This window comes from Apostichopus japonicus, chromosome 11 (assembly GCF_037975245.1).
Source record: "Apostichopus japonicus isolate 1M-3 chromosome 11, ASM3797524v1, whole genome shotgun sequence".
Lineage (NCBI taxonomy): Eukaryota > Metazoa > Echinodermata > Holothuroidea > Aspidochirotida > Stichopodidae > Apostichopus > Apostichopus japonicus.
Genome location: NC_092571.1, coordinates 11,571,872 through 11,593,869, shown reverse-complemented (window position 1 = coordinate 11,593,869; position 21,998 = coordinate 11,571,872). Strand labels below are relative to the sequence as shown.

General features: G+C 37.9%; 1 protein-coding gene across 6 annotated transcripts in view; it reads left to right on the top strand.

The window, feature by feature from the left end:
- Positions 1 to 272: 272 nt before the first annotated feature.
- The window catches only part of LOC139975974 (protein dispatched homolog 3-like), a 32,500-nt gene continuing 10,774 nt past the window's right edge, over positions 273 to 21,998 (top strand). For 2 of the 6 annotated variants that reach the window (XM_071984299.1, XM_071984294.1), the window contains exons 1-9: positions 634 to 768; positions 6,152 to 7,315; positions 8,357 to 8,497; positions 12,134 to 12,255; positions 16,966 to 17,237; positions 17,817 to 17,977; positions 19,234 to 19,361; positions 20,209 to 20,420; positions 21,686 to 21,874. In XM_071984299.1, coding sequence (XP_071840400.1) covers positions 6,392 to 7,315; positions 8,357 to 8,497; positions 12,134 to 12,255; positions 16,966 to 17,237; positions 17,817 to 17,977; positions 19,234 to 19,361; positions 20,209 to 20,420; positions 21,686 to 21,874 — 2,149 coding nt within the window. In that variant the 5' untranslated portion in view covers positions 634 to 768; positions 6,152 to 6,391. Of the gene's footprint in view, positions 365 to 570; positions 893 to 941; positions 1,152 to 6,151; positions 7,316 to 8,356; positions 8,498 to 12,133; positions 12,256 to 16,965; positions 17,238 to 17,816; positions 17,978 to 19,233; positions 19,362 to 20,208; positions 20,421 to 21,685; positions 21,875 to 21,998 lie in introns of those variants that run through there. The other 4 variants (XM_071984297.1, XM_071984295.1, XM_071984296.1 and 1 more) reach the window with 4 other exon arrangements.

Here is a 21,998-nt window from a genome sequence, read left to right as displayed (position 1 = left end):
TTGATTAGTAACTTGAAAAGATTAGCAGATTGATCCATGCATAAATATATATGTTTTCCATGTCGTTATGCAATGATTACCACTTACAAAAACATACTTGTACCGTAGTAAGTATTTTGTCACATCCGGGACAGTGCAAACATGATGCGGTTAAGAGCACACGTAAGTTTATACCGGTACCGACTTATATCAGTAATTTCCTTTGTCTTCCGGTAGAATTAAAAGCAATATTTAACCTCAGTAAATGGCCTGTGTTTCTCAATTGATGCCATGCACAGGGTGATGGAGGATCATCTACCATAAGAAACCATCTGCGTTGGAACTAACTCTTTTGTCGAGCATTTCATAAATCAACAATAAAGTGGTAAGTATTTTATTCACCTTCCAATTTGTATGCACGGGACATCGCTCAAAGGATTCCAGACAGTGGGCGGGGACTATCTCAAAGTTTTTACCTACTGTCAATCACTTGAAGCATATTGACCAATGGTGTAGCGCATACAAACAATTGTCTTCTAAAGCCCCGCCTCTAGGAATGTTTGTTTGCCAAAAAAAAAACTTGTGAACTAACAAAAGATCGTAAATTTCACACCCACACGCACATATACACTGTGAATCAATAATAATGGGGAACCGACCATCGGCCAAGGTTGGTATGGAGAACATTTTAATTAAGTTTTTCTTTTTTTTAGTACAAATCAAGGAACACTGATAATAATTTTTCTGTATGATTTCTGATGTCATAATATTGAAATCCCCGACGACAAGGTTTGTGTTTGCTTTTTTGTTTGTTAGCATCGATGTCATCAGACTATATGTATTACGCTGTTTAGCGTGTGAATGACGGATTAATTCAATACTATAGTCACGTTTTTAGAATATTACTATTTTCGTAAGTATAACCCTGAACTTTTATGTCAAGTTCAGTTTTATTATTTTCAATTGGCTCTGTATGGTTGACCACAGGCAACAATAATTAGACAGTTTAGACCTTAGTGAGGTAATAATGACCGCGTTTATTACTAAACTTAAGAGAACAATACATTAACCAATCCTGACTAAATCGTTCGACCAGGGACGCTTAGGCCTCACTTAGGCTTATTGTCATACGGTTATAGGTCTACCAAGCGTTTGGTGCTGCATGTTACTAGGTGAGTTGTTATTCTAAGTCTCATATACCCTGCAAATTTATTGACATCTGTGTTAGAACCTGTGTTGAATAGAATTGCAGTTTCTGAAACGAAGGGTATGACTGTATAAACCATAAAAATACCAGTAAGTCAAATGTTGTAAAAGAAAATACTAGTATTACAGGATGTTATGCTGCATTAATAAAAGTAGGAACTGATGCATTTTATTTATAAGCAGACTTAATGGGGGAAGGATGCATGACTGGAGGTGGCACACAGACTGAGTTTTAATCGTCATCATTACTTCCCCTTAATATTATCATAATATATTAGAAAGCCATACAATGTATGGTTACTCATTTTCAAATTTAATCATGAATTGTACTGTAACAATCCACATTATAACATATTGGTCATAATTGACATAATTGTTTATCTCAAATTAATAAAATGCTCTTGAATGTCGAAGACTAACATGGAGGCTTATGCCGAACGGTACAAAAATTGAATTTCAGACGCTTTTTGCAATTTATATCTCGCTGAAATTGAGCAGCGCAGTATTGATGACAATTAGTAACTTGTAATAAGCTAGCTCTGCATGCTGATAATTTAAGTCATAACTAACACAGCACACAGGTATGTTTTTCTGAGGTTGTGTAACATGTTAATGTTATGTAAGTTTATATAACATTTTGACCACATAGGTCTACACTTTGTGTATCTAGTCATCTAATGATATTGTAAACATATGTTACTAGATCTGCAGTACGGTTAAAGCTATATAGTCTGTATAGGCCTCAAATTATAGCACGCTATAATTACTAGAAGTTTTCAAAAAGTACTTTCCTAGCTGGAGGTCTTTACTCTCTCAATTGTTCTAAGACATTTTTAAGGAACACACAAGATGACGGAATGTCCCAGTGAGGAATATTTCCTCGAAAGTTGTAATAAAACAGACTTTAAAGCATTTTGACCAAAGGTGACCATATTTGAATTTCTAGCATATTTGGGGCCAATACAGCATACCTTCAAACTATTATGAAATTCAGATCAGACGATAAGAATGCTTGAAAAAGGGACATAAAATTCATTGTGATAATTGGTCCACCTTCTCACAAAGTTACATTTTTATTTTCTGGTGGTCATCTTGAGACATAGTCAGTGCATGTACAGTACAGGCCTACAAATCTGGATGGCATATGCATCTTATGACGTAACAGGTTTAATAAGGTACTTCCTTTAGAAACTGACAAAAGATGTGGGAAGTGTAGAATTAGGTGTCATTTGTAGAGAAATAAACCTGTGCATCATTTTAACATAGCAGAATCTTATCTTATGTGCCTACCTGGCAATTTTGTATGCATATTGAATAGACTCTTTAAATCCACAAAACTTGTAAGTTAAAATGATGAAAAACCCACAGAAAATAGCAAAATGTAAGGAGTAGTTTAATAAAATAATTAACATGAACATTTTTCCAGTCTTTAAGATATAATGGTTTACTTAGGTTCTTCAGTCATTAAAGGCATTACTTAGGTTCTTCAGTCATTCAGTCAGTCAAGGCGGAGTGTATAGCCTAGTGGTTAACGCCGGCGTCTCCCAGTCATGAGATCCCCGGTTCGATTCCCCGCCGACAGCAATGTGTGTCGTCTGGCAAGGGTGTTGTTCAATAACAACTTCCCGACATGGACGTTAAATGGATGTGTGCCGAGAGATTGGCTTCGGTCAGCTTGCGAGTCTACAAGCCTCCATGACTTCTTTCGCGAGTTCCTGCTTGCGGGAAGATCACATATACATACATACATACATACATAAAAGAAAATTAAAGGGATGCAGTACTCATTCCTCTGCAATTTTGATCCAATATTTTCCTTATGCTTTTTGGTATATATATCCAAATTAATTACCGTAGAAATGGTCTGTTGAAATATACTTGATTTTTTCATTATACCTGTGTAAATACTTTATATAAGATGAACAGCTGCACTCAATAACTTAAAAGACTAGTCCAGAGGTTTTTTGTCATATTAATCATAGACAATCTGAAAACTTCATGACAGCACATACTTCACTCAAAGTATATCTGATTTATAAGTTGAGAGAATATGACATTTGAAACTTACTTTTTATCTTAACCTATAATTCATATGAGTGTATGCTTTGATGTAGTGTTGTTTTGTACAGTATAAGTAGGTTGTGATTAAATAACAAAAAAATAGGGAGGGATTGGGGGGGGGGCGTTGGAATGTGTTAGTAGCAGCTTGTACAGTAATAGCATAACTTATTGATACATGTCTTAACATTCTCAGCCTGTATGCAGAATTCTTGTGGGAAAGGGGATAAATGGGGGGGGTTGGAATGTGTGAGCATAGGCGTAGGAGGCGGGGGAGTGGGGGGGGGCTGAGGGGGCTGCATCCCCCAACCAATTTTTTGTGTGAAATTTCGCAATATGCTGAGAATTTTTCGGGCACCTACTGAAAGAAAAATAATATGCAATGTGCTTTTCAATGGTTAAACTTATATTATTATGATCATCATTGTTGTAACTACTTCCCCAATAATTATAACCAATGTGGAAGGGTAATAACACGGAAAATGATTGTATGTTATTGGCATGTGATGTAATGTCTGATGAATGCCTATATGATATGCACATTTAACATGTCGAGCGCGCGCGGGGCGCGCAAAAATTGTTGGTTATATTTTTTGGGCAAGTCGTTACAGCCCCCCCCCCCCAAATCAAATAAGGCTCCTACGCCTATGTGTGTGAGTGGTAGGTTGTTTGGATGAATCAAAAAAATAAGTTCCACTTTAACAGTATCAGTTTTATAGATGCACATGTTAACACTCTCAGTCTGTATATGTGCCAAAAGACTGTGCTGTGAAGCTCCTAGCGTCAAAGGTCTATTTTGATATGGCATGGTATTGAGTGACATCAACAGGTTATTAACAGATGATCACTGACCCATGCATGCATGTAGCAAACACTTATTGTATCTGTCAAGGGCATTGTACTGTAGCTATATAGGTATTCCACAGAGCTCCATTAATTTAGTGACAGAGGTTTTAAGTGAACACAAAGAGAAATTGATGCCACAATATATATAATTTAAGTTGGTCATGGTCAGGGGTTTAATGGGTGTTTTTCCCTGTTATACCTCAAAGCACTTTTACATGGGACTAAAGTAAATTCTTAAAGAAGTACAAATATAACATATATACACACACAGAGTAATAAAATAAAAGAAATGAAGTAGTCAAAGCAAAATCATAAAATAAATAAACAATATAATAAACAATTTGACGAAAACAATACTTGCTAATATAATATTTTCTCCAAGTTTTGGCATTTTCTTGAATAACAACTCACATCGCAGTTAATTACTGTACTTTGGGCTTTTGAGAGCAGTCCAAATTATATTTGCTGTTAATAAGCAGTAATAAAGGACTTATGTGTTTTAGGTAGGTATGGATATAATTGATTCACCGATGATTGTTAATCAACTTACTATGTGCTTCAGTTCTAAATGTTATACTGGCAGAAAATTGGCAGACACTAATTGGCAGCAAATTTTCCGCTGTTGGCAAACAGTAAAATTCACTGGCATTTTGTCAATTTAATTAATGCCTGAAGTTGGAAGCCCATCATGTACTCTGAATTTAGCACAATTATAGACTTGAGGGAGCTCTTGGATGCAGATTCAAAAGTGACTATGTAGGTGCAGATGTGTAGGTGATGCAATCCTGTTCCTTTTCAGGTAGGAAAAAATTATGGGGGAAACCGAAAAGTATATGAAACTGGATAAAATTTAATAGGGTAGGCATAAATACAGAATTGCAATTACCTTTCAACAGTTGGAAGAAGCAAAAAAAAAAAAATAAAATAAAGAAACAGAACAAGAAAATAGAGATGGAGAGCAAGCTTTACTTTAGCCAGGTTGGGGGGTGGGGGTGGGGGAATGCCCTATACCAGGCACCACCGTAACTAGAGCCCACCCAGTGACTGTACTGTCCCCCCTGTGGAGTGTTTTGACTCACAAGCACTCTAGCCACCAAATTGAACTGTTGAAACTTTCACCCTCAAATTAGTTAGATGTGGAAATCGCATCACCCTTTTCTAGAAAATGAAACTAAACAAAAACAGAAACATAAAATTTTTTTTTATTATGTAAGGTTCACATGGGCATACCAGTAAGAAAATAAAAAAGAGTGATAAATATGCTGTGAAAATAAAGGCTTAGAAAATATAAGGCCACTACAACTATGACACTGACAGAGCGCTCTACATTTGTTGTGATGACAAACTAAATAGTGATGGTATTCTTGTCTGTGCTATTTTTAATGAGCTAGTATCTCTTCGTTTTTGAAAATATAAGCTTCACATAACACAATATAAATCAACAACCTCCAACTTGAAAAATATTAAAATATAAACTATGTTGAATGAATATGATATTCAGTATACCAGCCAAACTATGCAATAACAATTGAATCGACACAGCTGAGCTGTCTGCGTAATCAAGTACAAATACACTAGTCAAAGTCACTTTGAATGATGATGTTTTGAAGATCCTAATCCTGAACTGTGGGTTTGTTGGATTTGAACGGTTTGTTACAAGTGAACATATACAGTTGTCCTTTAAGGAATCAAAAGTACTTTCTTGGAGGTTCTAGCACCCTCCACCCACCCCCCCCCTTCCCCCGACTCCCACACAGACACCCCTCAACTTAATTTCAATATATTTTGGAATTAACAAATGTGAGAGTTAGCTGAATTAATTGAATATTTTCACAATCTTCCTACAATTACCTGTATGGATTGTGTTTTGTACTGAATTTTGACTTCAGGAGGAAACATTGTGATAAAGCTCTGAATGCTATACACTGCAATCATTTCCACCACATACTACAGCAGTTAGCAGTGTACAATGCATGGAAGCTTTGAAATTGAATTTCACACACAGCGTTCTCTACAATTAACAATTTAACACACAAAAATGTTTTCTAACTTGCTCTTATAGATTCCGATAGCAAGGTGACATCCCTCTTACTGGAAACTCCTTTGAAAGCTTTGCTAGCTTGGATCGAATACTATATACGTACTCGAAGTGAAGAAAATTTGGAAAAAATATTACACCATTGCTACGACATTCTGACTGCTATGTGATGTGGGGAGAATTATATATTGTGCTTGTTGACAATTTATAAAACTTCTTGAATAATACATGTGAACAAAATTTCCACAAACGACATATCAATATATGTGTGACAGTACAAATATGGATATACCATGCGACGAGCATCACGAGCCTAATAGCCATGATTCAGCTAACCTGCCGTACACATTGTCAAAGAGTGGCAGAAAGGAGAATGGTTGCCATGGGCAACATTTACCCCTAGAGACCACTACTTTTGGTAACAGTTCTACAAGCAGTGCAGAAAGCATTAGCGAAGACATGGAGCACTTCGATTATGATGCCGATGATTTGACCAACTTGATCCAGATTGCTGATAGCAATATGAAGAATCTGTCTAAATTTTGGGTGATTTTAGGGAGAATTGTATCGTATCCAGCCGTAGGCATCGCTCTGATATTTATCACCATCGCCACTTCCGTGGCCGTCGGGGTGATCGCCGTTTTTGTCGTCGAGCCGCAGCCGTATTTCGACAGATCTTTGGATTCGTTTCAGATTCCGAATCACATCTCGACGATGAGGAACGATCTATTCCAACGCGCTCTCGTGGACCGGTTGGAAAATGTCAGCACTCGAGTCGAAAGGGACATCGGAAACACTCTGAGCACCCTCACTCGTTTGCAGGGTCGTGATACGTCGTCATGGAAACAGGCAAGTTCCTTCAGAAAGAAAGTGGATTATGATATTCGGAAAGAAAGTCAAGGTAACTGGAGGGCAAAGAGGTCACCCGATTCGCCGCAACTCCGATCGGCCCGTTGGAATATGCAGCTGGTGTACCTCGCCAAACCGCACGGTGCAAACATCTTTACGGCGGACAGACTCAAGGAAATTCACGACATAGAGATGAGGATAATGGAGCATCCTTCTTTCCGGGAATTTTGCGAACGAACCCGAAATTCGGTAAAGGACTCCTCTCTGAAGCCTGTCCACTATTGTGTCCCTATCAATTCTCTGATGACCTATTTTTTTCCATCCCTAGTAGATTCTGAGGTGAGTTTTCATACTATGAATGGTTATGACAAATAAAAACTAAATGCAGTATAAACAGGACAGCTGGGTAAAATTTGTGGAATAATTATGCAATTTCTTGTAAGTTGCATTTTATTAACAGAACTTTGATAGATGTTATACTTGGAAGTTTCGAAATGGAAACACGTACTCCTCATGGTCTTCGAAAAATCTGGAATCTGGAATCCCCAGAAAAGTAATTATGGAAAGTTTTAAGGAATTCTTAGCAATTAGATCAAATGACTGGGGCCAAGACTATTGTCCAGGGCTGGATTAATTAGTTAGTGCAGGGCCTGTAGCATATGTTATAATTGCATGAGCACATTTGCAGATTTGTTGATAATATAGAAAATGTTTATTTCATGCAAAAGTAGTTGATGTTCATTGCTCATTAGAGTGAGATTGTTCAATACCTTTTGCCGTGCTCCTTTGTTCAGTTTTAATAATCCTTTCAAGTTTGAAAATGAGCATTCTGGGCTGACAAATACATGCTCAAGGCATTTTACTTGGAAAACAAGATTCTAAAGAATTGTCTGCAGGTATCAAATGGTAAAACAGTAATTAACTCCATGTGCAAGGTCTTCTTTGGTGCCAACATGAGAAGCAAGATCATTTCTAAACAGTTCAGTATACTGCACTCGTATATGTATCACATAGACACCACACTCCCATTTATGACTGTATTAATATAATTTACCCCGCTCCATGGTGATAACCGGCTAAGATCACTAACCTAAACACCCAGTCGTTCATAAAAGTTAAAGGCAGTATAGTACTATAGAGCAAGTGTAGAGTCACTGAATCTGAATTGATAGCTCGCAAGCATTTAGCGAGGGGCCCTTGAAAATCTGGGGCTCGTAGCATATATGCTACTTTTGCTACTAGGTTAATCGGCCACTGTATATGGCAGTAATTTCAGCAGTAATGTAAAATTGAAATAGGATATTTGATTTCGTACGTGACTTTTGAATCCTCTCAAGCTTTAACACTAAAACCTCTTCCGTTCCACCTTTTTTTTCAAAGATTCTCTTTAACGGGCTGGGCTCGGAGCTTGCAGACATCAACGGGACACTTCACAAAGCGATGTCCTCGGAGACGTTTTACTGGTATGTGGACCCAGATATGGACATTGAGAAGAAGACCTCTAAATTTATTCGAAGTGAGGTAAAGTAAAAGCAACTGCATCTATAAAGTTGAGAGCCCTTTAATGCAGCTGATCATTGTTTGTTGTCCAGTAGTTTTATCCCAACGAAAAGTACTAGCTCTGAGTTACATACAAAGTACTTGCAATTACGTACCACGTGTATGTAAAATCGTATTTATAATCAATTATCAAGTATCAAGTCATGTCACATTACAGCTTTAAGGAATATGAATTCTCCCTTTGTCCCTCCACTATATCCTACCTCTTCTCTTCCCCTGTTGCTTTCTTCTCGATCGATCTCCATCCCTTGTCTACTAATCCCCTTACATGTATGTCATTGTGTTCACCGTGCTCATTAACCTGTCTGTATTCTGTGCGTGTTTTTGTCCCTTCTGTTACTGTTACTTGTCATATAGCCTCTGAGGAAGATCCTGCTAGGATCGAAACATCAGGCCAACTTTCTTTTACACACTATATATAATCAAAGCTCACCTGTTTTTGGGGGGTTGGATCTGAGTATCAAGTTGTGTCACATTACAGCTTTAAGGAATATGAATTCCTTGTACTGAGTATGCATATTCCATCAGAATGAATAACAATGAGCACGGCTGTTGATTTATTCAGAATATATACCATGCAGAGGCCTAATTGCCTCATAATGTTACATTGTGTTACCTTGGGTAGCAATTAATGTACATTATTCATCATTGTATTGCCATTGTACATACATGTACAATAAGTGCTTGTATTACACATGAAGTCTAGTAGCGCTCTACTGAAGGGTTATACCATGGAATGCCGAATGGTGTAAAGATTATGTGGCTCTCTCTCATATTATTATTGTTATTGTAAGTGCATGCACTTATTGTAAGTGCATGCACTTATTGTAAGTGCATGCACTTCGTCAGTGCAGAATGTACTCATACTGAGTAGGCGTAGTACACTTTATTACTATAAAAAAAGTAAAGGACAGCCAAAATGAAGTGCACTCATTCTTTTTGTTGAAAGGGGAAAAAATGTGTACCACCTTAAAATGTATTACATTTACGTATGGGATGATTCTTTTTGTATCACGTTGAGGGGTATAAATAAGTTGCTGTTCGTGTGGCGATATTTCTACACTTTTGTATACCCTATAATTATTAATGCAAATTATTGGCAAAGCAACTTCTGTGGAATTCACGAATGGCATATGGTAAGCTCGTACATGAAGTGCATACGGATATATTTTGGATTTTGTTTCTTTCCTTACATCACGATATAATTTTCTTAGTGATACTAATTATGGAAGCATAAATTTATGCCAAGGCAACCCTGCATCGTGCCAGCGTAACTTTGTAAGTAAGCGCTGTTTTCGTCAGTGCAGAATCAGGGACAAACTAAAACGAATGACAGCGAATGACCGAATGACAATTGACTTTGTACAGGGTTAAATATCATTCGCTAATGACAGCGAATGACAGCGAATGACAACGAATGACAACGAATGACAACGAAGGACAACGAAGGACAGTGGTGAGTGGAGATAGAATGAGTGGGTGGAGTAAATGCGGTTATTGGTTTTCTGCGCAAAAATGATTTGAGGAAAATCGCATGTTACGTGGTTGCAGGGTTTTGGTGTAATTTACGGATAGAAACCACAGGGAAAGTTTTTTGTGAGAATGCGTGTTGTGCTTTCGACATTTACCTCTGCATATTTATATAAAAAGATAACTGAAGCCGTTTCAAGATGATAGTATTGTTAGTTTCTAACAATTAATATCGGAAAAATGACGTTAAATTTACTTTTAAAATCAGACGTACAATTTCGCTTACTATAAGGTCTTTTAAAATCAGACGTACAATTTCGCTTACTATAAGGTGCGTTTGTATCTTCTTGTCCGTACTTTACTAATTCACGTAAGCCACGCACTTTGCGTCCAGTCGGTTTGCGTGGCTTTAATATACCCACGAAGTCTGAACTGTGATATCCGGTTGAAGCAAATGTCTGTGCTGTCATTACTGTCATTCGTTTTAGTCAACGCAATTTTTTAGTGTTTACAACATATTGTCATTCGTTATGTGTAACGCAATTGTCATTCGTTTTAGTAACACCCCAGAATCACTCACCCCAGCGTAACTAATGGCAACACATTTTTATGCCTACACAATTTTGTTTGCCAGCATGACGAGCTGGTTATATCCCATGCATGTGAACAAAGTAAAAGGTTTTAGAGCCTTGCGTTACAATATATCACAACATAAAATGACTCCCAGGCACAGCTTTTAAACAATTCTATCTCTGAAATGGAGCAAGATTCTTCTTGCAGGTAGCGATACTATATGCTAATGACGTCTGTATAATTGTCATTGCTTTATTGTACAATACGTACCTGGAAATTGAGGTGAATCGAGGGAGGGGCTAGGCTAGGGCTGGGGTGGTAGTTATAATTTATAAATCCCACTAGCCAACCCCACTCTTGCACCCTCTATCACTCCCCTATGGCTTGAACGGGACCAGGAGGTAAAGGTCTGCAAACCTCTATATATAATAAACAAGCTACAAAATAATTTGTGTTAATTGCTTGTGTGTGCCTTCAAATTTGTCCTTGTTAAGTCACCTTGAGGGGCCAGTATACTGGTATGCATGCAGATTTTAATCTTTTGTATGGATCGGCCTGCACGACTAGTTAAACCATGGAGGTAAAAACTGTTTTTACCTCCATGGTTAAACATAGACAAATTTGCCCCAAGATTTATCTGAAAGTTAAAAAGATCAGTGCTATTTTACACCTTAATTGATACAAGGCTATATTATATCATAAAAATGCTCTATTGTGAGAAAACTGAATGGAAGTATCCATTATTAAAAGGGGGGGGGGGAATATTATGGACAGGTAGTGAATATTGCAATGAAGGAAATTTGCTCTGAGATTGCCAGTAAACCATTCAGTGACCATTATTTGAGTTTGTAGCAAATCAGCTAGGGGTAGATATATACTCACTTAACTGTTATTGCATGCTGCTCAACAATCTGTTATTTCTGAGGTGGCCACAGAAAGAAGAATACATTTTGACTTCATTTCCCATACATGTCCAAAGCTCTGTACTCTCCATGAATTGTTACATAGTACTGTAGAAATAGCAGGTACTCAAAAGATATCGTTTGTAGGATTTTGTATGTACAATGTTGCGGTTTGATTTTTGATTGGAAATTCATGGAAAAGATATTTGTTTAGAATTGCCATTTTTAAATTAAGTTGTTTTCTAATGGGTCTGTTCATTAAAGAGTGTGAAGACTCGTGCAAAAAGAAACGTCTAATGCCGGTAATCTGACCTAGTTTGAGGTGTAACAGAAGTGTTAGACACCACCACCGATCGCAGAAAATATACACACACAGCTTGCTACCATCGGTAATTAGACACTAGTGTATAGTCAGTACATACAGCTGCAGTCAATACCCACAGCACATCTCAGGTCCAGCTAAAGATAACAAGGTATCACGTTTCATTACTGTACTGTCTGCATTTTGTCGACACGAACAAAACATCACTTGCAAGCAACGGAAAGTTAACTTTTGCAGATGGCCGCACACGGTTTGTGGCGAGTCTTCAATGCCTTTAATACACAGTCATTGCAAGGATTTTTGCTTTTGGATTTTCTTCAAATGTTGCAGGTTTGGTTTGGTAGGCCGATAGGTGAAGATCCGACCGTCATCCTTAGCACCGAGGAGCAGTACGAGAGGTATCACGACTTCATCGTCTCGTACAAAGAAATTTTGAAGAATGCCTCCACGGAGTGAGTAATTTACATGATCACAAATGGGGTGGGGGGAGGGGGGATGGGGGATGTCTCTGCTTATAAGAACATGTTGTGTTAGTGAAATGGGCTGGGCCTTTAAGGATGGGGAGGGGCATGTGGACCAGTCAAATAAATGCCAAAAACGCAGATAAATCAGTTCTAACGTTTATTGACGTTCTTCCTAGCTGCAATGGAAAACATAAAAATAAAGAAGTAGTAAAATATGATGTCAAATAGGAAATCATAGCGTTCATCCCTTATATATCCATAGATAATGAAAGCGACCTCTCGACACTGACATGCATTTGCTATCAATATAATAAGCCTCATCTTTTAATCAAGAATAATGATATGATGATATATCTCATCCTACAATGCTAGAACATGTACAGCACCCGTGGAATAATACTGTAGTATATCCTTATACATACAGTGTAGATGGTAAGGGAGCTAATTGAACTCGAAATTATTTATCAGATAATATAACTTATTTAATTCCCGGTAATTGTACCTAACACTCCAATACATGGATGTCATTAATGAATATGCAAATATTAATATGGAAATAGTTTATACAATCACATCTATCACCAGAAACCCAAATAAAATCAGTTGTATCAACATTAAGGACTTTCCATTCCATTCCTTCATTTATCGAACATTCAAAGCGATATCAAGATATACAATCTGGACTAAGCTAGAGCAGTGCTATAATCAAAGTGAATTTCTGCTTAAAGTCCCTCTTGAGTACAGGCCAGGAAATAGGAGGTATCCCGGGAACCTCGTTCCCGGGAAATTTTAGTCACTCGCGGGAAATTTTGGAGCAGAGATCAAAAAAATTAAAAAACAGACAGCAAAAACATGAAGAGGGAGGAAGAAAGAAAGAAAGATGGAAAGGGAAAAATGAAAAGTGTTACTATTTGAAATAAAGAAAAGAAAACACGTTTATTTCTGGTTTCTGTGTTCTTAGTTTGAATAATATCTGATCAATTTACGTACTGGCCTAGACCTATATATTAACGAATCAACTTTTCACGAAGTCATTTGGACCTAGGCTACACCAAATATCGAACGGTACTTGGGCTCAGCATGTTACGGGACTTCAAAGTTATTCTGAAATTTTTGTTATTTATTTTTCCTTCAAACAATGATTGTGAAGGTTCCCATGTACAAAATCTTACCCTTCATTTCACCTCATTTTGTTATAATAATTATAACGATTTGATAAATTTTGAGCCAAAACTGCAGGGAGTATATCCAGTTTAAATCCATCTTCGCACGGGACTGTATATTATTATAGCCTAGGGTACGGTACTGGTACACACTGCTGTGCGGTACTTGAGAGTTGATGCTGTAATGAAATGGATTCGTTTATTAATGCGGGGGGTTCCACGATGTCATTTATAGTTATCTTTCGCCACTTTTTTAATTTTTAAGATTTTTTGTACGAAAGATAGATATTGTACATATTGAAAGTATATTTTCTGGAGTAAACAACAGCCGATTAACGATATAAATAAATCTGTACTATTCTTATGTATGTAGTTTATAATCCCGTATTTACGTAGCCCCTATGTTACATTCTTATTGTCTGAAGTTCCAAACGGTGACAGGACAAAATCCCCCCGGACAAAATCCCCCCGGACAAAACCCACCCGGACAAAATCCCCCCGGACAAAATCCCCCCGAGCCAAAATCCCCCTGGACAAAATCCTTCAAGCCAAAATCACATGCATGATCACCGGTACCCTGACCAGTACCTTGACCGGTACCCTCACAGGTACCCTAACAGGAGCCCTCACAGTTACGCTCCCCAGTACCCTGACTGGTACCCTGACTGGTACCCTGACCAGTCCCCTGACCGGTACCCTAACCATGCCTTGACTGTCACACCTGGGCCATCCCTGGTTGTTGCAGGCAGGCTTTGTATGGGTCAGGGGGATATTGTCTGGGGGGATCTTGTCCTGGGGGATTTTGGTTCGGGGGGATTTTGGCGGGGGGATTTTGGCGGGGGGGATTTTGGCTGGGGGGATTTTGTCCGGGGGGATTTTGTTCGGGGGGATTTTGTCCGGGGGGCTTTTGTCTGGGGGGATTTTGTCTGGGGGGATTTTGTCCTAGAACCGTTCCAAACACATGGTGACTTGTTGATAGTTAAAAACTTTTCATTTTGAACTTGAAGGGGTTGCCTTATTCCAATATCATGGAGTAGTGGGGAACCCCCAATTTCTTTTTGTGTACGGCTTACTACTGTAGTTTAATCCATGTGCGAACATGATAATCTAATATCGTACGTCGAGTATAAATGAAGGATGGTGTGGGTTGCTTTTTTCCAAGGTTTGTGCTTTTCTTTTGGAAGTGTATGTTAAAAAACAAAGGCCCTAATATAGCGTGTTATTTTTTATATTTTTTATAACCGTGCGTGTAAGAGTATGAACATACTGTAGCCTAGGCTATGCATATTGAATGTATGACATTGACAGTCTCGTAACTAAGTGCTTTGAACCATAGATGAAAGTTGAGGAAAATACCGGTTGTAGTTACGATACCGGGATTCATGTTGCAACACTACCGGTTGTGTGAAATCCGACTACCGCACAACGCTAGCGATTGTTAGTGACCACTAGTTTCAAAAGTTTTATGTTAAAAAAGTGCACGTAGGCCTATAAAGACCCGCAGATAGCGACGGTATAAATAATAGAGTTTAATGCCAATCCTTTTTCACGGGGTCTTTGTAAAAAAATAAGTAGAAAAAAATAAAGAATAAACAACTATGACAGGCATCTCGCCGCATCTGTAACACGCGCTGTGGTTTTTCAGTGCTATTCAATTGTTTTATTATCGATCTAGAAATAGCCCAAGGAACAAAAAGGCGCTCGCTGTCTTAGCTAATTCCCGGGCTGGGATACTGCAAATTGACCAATCACAGAACGATATTTTGGCAACGCCCCCGTGCCTTCGTGGGTGTTGACGAAATATCGTTCTCTGATTGGTCATTTGCGGCGATGTTGAAGCAGCCTGGTCTTGCATGATACACAGCGAATTTTAACATGGCGTGGTGTGGCTGATCGGACTAACCGCGACGGCTTTAATGTAGTACTACTGTACAGCATACAACAATGAACTTGTTGAGGTCCCAGAGATATGAAATCCTATTCGGAAAAGTGCAATTACTTAGAAAATATATCAAGTGAATGTGAAATTTAAAAAGGTAGGGAACTTGCTGAAATTTTATACAGGATAAAAACGACTCATGTGCTACCGTAACATGGTTTAACACATGTGTAGTACACTGGCAATCACTGCAAAATGGGCCACCAAATAGCGTCAATTGGGTCTTCAATTTTCAAAAAGCTTCAGACACCCCCTACACTGCGTTCCACGGTGGGAAATCCGACTTCGTCGGATTTATGTTCCCGGGAAAAATACTTTTTTTCTGACCGTGCTTGAGTGCCACCTCCCCTGCCCCCCCCCCACTTGAAGTTGCTACTTTTGAACTATGCTATTTTTCTGACTTCACAAACGTGTGCTTTATGTGCAGTTTTGAATATACAGTTCCATCAACCACTCAATGCTATATTTGTTTGATACATGGAACTAGACGTCATTCATTTTACGACTTAATTCTCAAACATTTTTCTTTTCGTTCCGTGATTTATATCATTCCTTCCACCACTTGTGTGTTCTATATTTGGTTGTGTATTCCTAAGGGATAGTTACAGAGTAGGCAAACATTGCCAAATGATATCTCCACTTTTGCAAGACAATTTTAGGTTAACGACAGGCTCAAGATCTCTCCGTTTTCATGATTATCAAAGATACTTGAAAAAGACAAGGGCCAGAATGTGGTCATATATTTTTAACATACTGAGTTGACGCTTGGCGTCTTGTTTATGACTCTGTTTGTCACAGCTATAAGCTTACAAGTTGGAATCTACTGTATATTTCATTAATGGTTTGTTGTTGTATCTTTTCTAAAGTAAAGCTTACTCTTTGCATCTCTTCTTTTCCTTTGAAATGCATTGACTTTTAAAAATTGCCATCATGAAGGTGAACATGAGTGTGCAAACGTGGGTGTGTTATGAAAATTCATGAATTATAATGAATTATTCATGTCTGCCTAGAGTACAGTATAGATTGTGATTTCTTTTCAATTCATTTCGACCGTTTTCTCTTTTTTTTTTAATTCTGTTCTGTATTTGTAATGACTACATGTCATGGAAATTTCGGGTATTAGATTATTAGATAAGGCAGTAGATTTCGATAGGTGGAAATATCGTAGGAGCACAATTTGATTTAGGGGGGGGGGGGCTGTAACGACTTGCCAGAAAATGAAGACAAAGTTAAAAAGGTTAACATTCGAATAATATTCGAAACAAATTTTGCCTCCAGTTTATTTTTCATTTTTTAGTCTTCATCATCCTACCATTCAGTTTTAGGTATCTATAAAAGACCTATACTATACAGAATAAACGAAGATGCTGCTTTTGCATTGCCATATGTTTCCATATTCATTGCTATGATTGCTGCTTGTTCAGTGAAAATGTAGCGACTTGAATTCAGGTATCCCTCTTGTAGACCTTTCGAGCAAGAGGTAGGATTGAGGGGCATATTAGTATTCTGGAGGTTGACACTCTATATACAAAATATGTTTTCATATGTTTCCATCATCATCATCATCTCAACACATCTTTTATTGATTCTTAACAGTACCGTCGATGTTCTTTATGGCGGGAATGAAATATTCGATTCGGAAATCTCGGCTACAATCCGCCATGATCTGTTATTGGCCATCCCTACTCTTGCCGCAATAGCAACCTTGCTCTTTGTTCTGACATCTTTCTCAGTGTGGCTCACATTGTGTGGTATCATCAGCATTTTGGCTAGTTTCTCTTGGGCCTATTTCAGTTATCACGTGATTTGTGGAATAGAAGCCCTCGGATTGCTCAATCTGGCCTCTGCATTTGTGGTGATTGGAATTGGTATGTAAATTAAAGCAGCATTTTCCTTTCTAGGTTTTTGACAATTATTTTTATGTCATATGATACAACAAAGTAGTATTTTATTAGCTAGAATACCCAAGTATCATTACTTGACAGTAAAAGCCAAAGTAGATAAAAATTGAACTTTTTAAGTATTCAAATTTGCCTTTTGCATGTGTCTTAATTATAATTAATCAATTTGGAAATGTGACTCAATGTTGAGAACTGAATCAAATTCCTCTGTCATTTTTTAGCCATCCATTTGTTTAGCACACAGCTTAGGAGTGTGTGTCTTAGTTTCAACATTTCCCAGGACTGACTTAAAATAAAAAGTAGATGTCAAATGGTGCATAGTGAGATATATAATTAGACTATAACTTAGGTCCACATAAGTACCCTAATTGCAAGGTTGTGCTAATGAATACTTTGTGTTAGATTAACAAAACAGGGGGCATTTCGGGTGTACTGACTGATAGTAGCAATCTAATTCTATCCCAGATTTTTGGGATGTGTTGATTGGATTGAGTTTTCTTTTAATTTCATTTTCTAAATGTGCCGTCGTTCTTACTGTCCTCGCAGGGGTCGACGACGTCTTCGTATTTGTCAACACATTCAGACAAGCTGTACAGTTCACTGATTTGAAGTTGAGGATGGCTCATACCATTAAAGTTGCAGGGGTAGCCACTTTCTTCACCTCCTTCACTACTGCTGGAGCATTTGGAGCTAACATGGCCTCTCAGGTACATGTGAATTAACAGACCTGTATGACAGTGTGTCAGTTAGACACTTGTTGATTAAAACTTTAGCATTACTGGGAAGTAGGTGGGAGCAGTGACGTAGCTAGGGGAGGGGGTCAAGGGAGGGCACGTGCCCAGGGTGCTGGGTTTAGGGGGCGTTGAAATGGGAGAATGAGGTTAATAAAAATAACCACTTTTTAGAGAAACATGACGAAATTGATGTATGTCGTCAGGCATGAATATTTTCCAGTTACTAATAAGAATCTGAACTGAATGAAGTTGTTTTTATTAGCAAATTTATAGATTGTGATTTCTTTTCAGTCCATTTCGACCGTTTTCTCTTTTTTTTTTATTCTGTTCTGTATTCTGTACTGACTACATGTCACAGAAATTTTGGGTATTTCAGTATACAGGTCCAAGGCAGTAGATTTCAAAAGGTGGAAATATCATAGGCGTAGGGGCACAATTTGATTTGGGGGGGGGGGGAGGCTGTAACGACTTGCCCCAAAAATATAACCAAATATTTCTTGGCACGCAATTTATTTTTCTTTCAGTAGTGGGGGGTGCAATTTTCTACACTGGGTGGGAGTGGTTGGGTGAGGGTGGGAAGAGGGGATTTGTCTTAACCATATCGGTCACATGTCTGAATCAGTGATGACGGTGGGGTCTTTTCCCTGTTAGAACCCACTTTGGAATCTTTCTATGGCAATAAATATTAGCTGCAAACATAATTTTGCTTCAAACAAGTGCATAGCTGAAAAATTTAGCAAACTACATTCACAGGCATTACTTGCATTTTACCAATGTTTTAATTATTACACGCCACTACGTTGGTAGTATCTATTCTGATATCTATCCTCTCCCACAAACCTCTCTTCTGAGACATCCTGGATCTGCTATTTAACCCATATTGCATCAATGATAAAAGTTTTCTATGATATGATGTTACATCGGGATGAACTTCCTTAGCTGTCAGTAGCTTAAAGGGGCCACACAATGAATCCAGCCAAGCAATTATTGTCAGACGCCCTCTATTTTTTCTCCAACTTCTGATTCCGTCTGATTAAGGGTTGTACCATTGTGTCAACTGGTGGTCAACATTTAATCATTTTTTTAACCATTTTGTCTGATGAAAAGACCTCAGTATAACTTGTGTTGGCATTTTTTGGACAAATGTTTGATTGGACCAAGCTGAAGTTGGCTGCAATAATGGTGACCTTTTGATTTTTGATGTTTGTCGTAATCTTTCAAACTTTCAGATACCCGCTGTTTACCAGTTTGGCCTATTTATGACGTTCATCATTAGTTTCTGCTGGATATTAGTCCTCCTTATCATGCCTGCTGCCCTCGCTCTTTGGCACAAGTATCTTCATTGCGAGCAAATCTTGTAAGTCGACCATCACTTTTCGTGACATATTAAGATTATTTAGAAACATTAATGATGGCAGATGTCATTTCATGTAATAAGTTCGTCACTGCCACTAAACTCAGACGATTTCAAAACACAGCTGACCTACGGTTAAAGTGCATTTCCTGACAGGTTTATGTCACTTAACGTTACCAACTTCTTCATAAATGACCACCTACAGTTATTATTTTTCTAGCACTTGTGAGATTTTGTGAGGGAGTCCATACTATTCTACTGTTACATCATGCTTGTCTGTTTATTTTGTTTACTTTTATAGACTGGTATATAGTTGCTATGAATAATTAAGTGTTTGTTGTGGTTTTTACTTGTCTCCCTTAATACAGAAAAGATTAGCTTGCAAGCATGACTGCTGCAAGCATGCTGCTTGCTTACAGTTGAACCTGAATTCCAGCTAATTTGCTATACGCGATATAAGCTTACCAAAGTACGCTTGCGCAAGCATGACAAAATACGCTTGCGCAAGCATACCAAAATATGTTTGTGCAAGCGCTTACCAAATAAGATTGTGTAAGCTAGACAGATTAAGCTTGCGCAAAGCTACCTTATTACAAACTAAAACCTCAAACGAGCGTCTGAAGCATGCAAGCTTGCCGCTTGCTTTGCGTGCTTGCACAAGCATGCTTCATGAAAGTGCAAGCCAGTTTGCTAGCTTGCCCATGCAAGGAAATTCAAGCTTATGCAAGTTTACTTCGAGCTTGTTTTTCTGTAAGGGCTCTCAATTTTGTTTCTGCTTTATAATGTACCAATGATTTATGATAAAAATGTTTGTGATTCTAGCTTTCATTCCTGTTTGTTAATGTCATAGATTCAGAAAAATAAGCCGGAAGTCATCGGACATTATCCAGACTCCTTCAGATTTTCAGCAGACTGCTGTTGCTGGAGCTATCAATCAAGGTTTCGATGGACCCATGGTCCTCTCTGCAGTGTCATCACCTTCATCCCCTCCGACTGGTGGACCCCTCGACGATGATGTCATTCGATTGCCAGATGTTGTTGATGAGGAGCTTGGCACACGAGGTAAGGCAATTTTGATGTCATATGTTGCCTGAAAATATGCTAATGTGGAGACTCAAAAAAAATGAATTAACAAGCAAAAATTTATCTTTCGTCTCTCTATCGAGGTTTCCAGAATATCACTGGGTATAATGGCCAGGATTAGTGCTTTCAAAGAAATATAAGTATAAGGATAATTATAAGCATAAGAATAAGGCTGTGGAGCAAACAGCAACAATGTTTGTACACATATCGATAGCTAGTACAGAGTGAGACACTAGTTAATTCCTGGTCAAAATAATGATAAAGACAGCGAGGATATTTGAATAGACTCTTCCTGTCGGCAGATTCTATAGCAAGTGGCGCGTGGATTTGTGGTAAAATCAAGAAGTTATGCAAGAGGTCGAATACGTGAGGCGTGATTCGTAGACAAAGGACACCTTTCATTACCAAAACAGTACTTGCATGGCAACAAGCTATATATGAATTAATGAATATTCCAAAAGGGGTGAAAGTCAAGACTTTCGTAGAACAAAGGAAATAATTTATGTGATCCATCACACTAAAATATTAAGTAAAGGTTGCTCATTTTCAATGTCACCAAAAAAAAAAAAAAACACATTCTGAAGGTAATATCAAATGGATTCCCTTCACTGAGGACATTTCATTGTTAAATTCAGTGCACTTTAGTGTCTGTTAAGAATTTTGATGTCCAAATTGGGGTCACTCCTCAATAAAAATGGTTATGTAATACGATCTGAAGTAACTGCATGCCTGCAGCGGTCGTTCCTAACGATCTACAACTTTCTATGGTCATCCTAGATTTAGGAGTTAATCAGTTTAGAGTGAAAAATATTAAATGACTTGGTAAGAGTAACAGGTAGTAACCCAACCCCCAAAACAGCTACAAATGTTCATTTTTAGGGATGGAAGTTTGGTGTTATCTAAAAAAAATCACCATTTTCATCATGACTTGTTTCTGATTAACATATAGTTCAATTGTTTATATTTTTTGTTGCTCATCTTTGCAATCTTACAACTTTTTTGTTCCTTCTTTTCAGAATCCCTTCCACTTAGGCCTAAATACTTAAACAATTGCTATTTATACTACTTATACGATAAAAGTATGAAAGTTTGCTTTTTATATAAATTTCTTGTACTATGCTATCATTGGTTATATACATTGCATTTTGTTGTTAGGAATTCCTTTTAATAGAAAATCAAAGTTTTTTTTCAAAAGATTTACTCCTATTTTATACCTTTCCTGTTTTTCTCAACAATTTGAACAGACCTACCAGAGGGACGGGATAATATGGACGACACAGTTCTACGTCAACATTTCGATAACACAACTGTCGATGACGTTAAAAAGATCCCAGATGAGAAACAAGAGACTGCCAGCCTGACAAGATTTATAGGAGCCTTCCTTAGGAAGTTTGTTGCTGAACCTGTCGTAAAAGGCCGTTGGGTTATCATAGGTAAGAACATCATTTAAATGCATTTTAAATAAAAAGTTTCCAAAATCAGTCCATGTGGGATGATCATATTACTCAAGCTGTTGGAGGGAGTGGTAATCCACATCGGTGCATGTGGGATTATAGT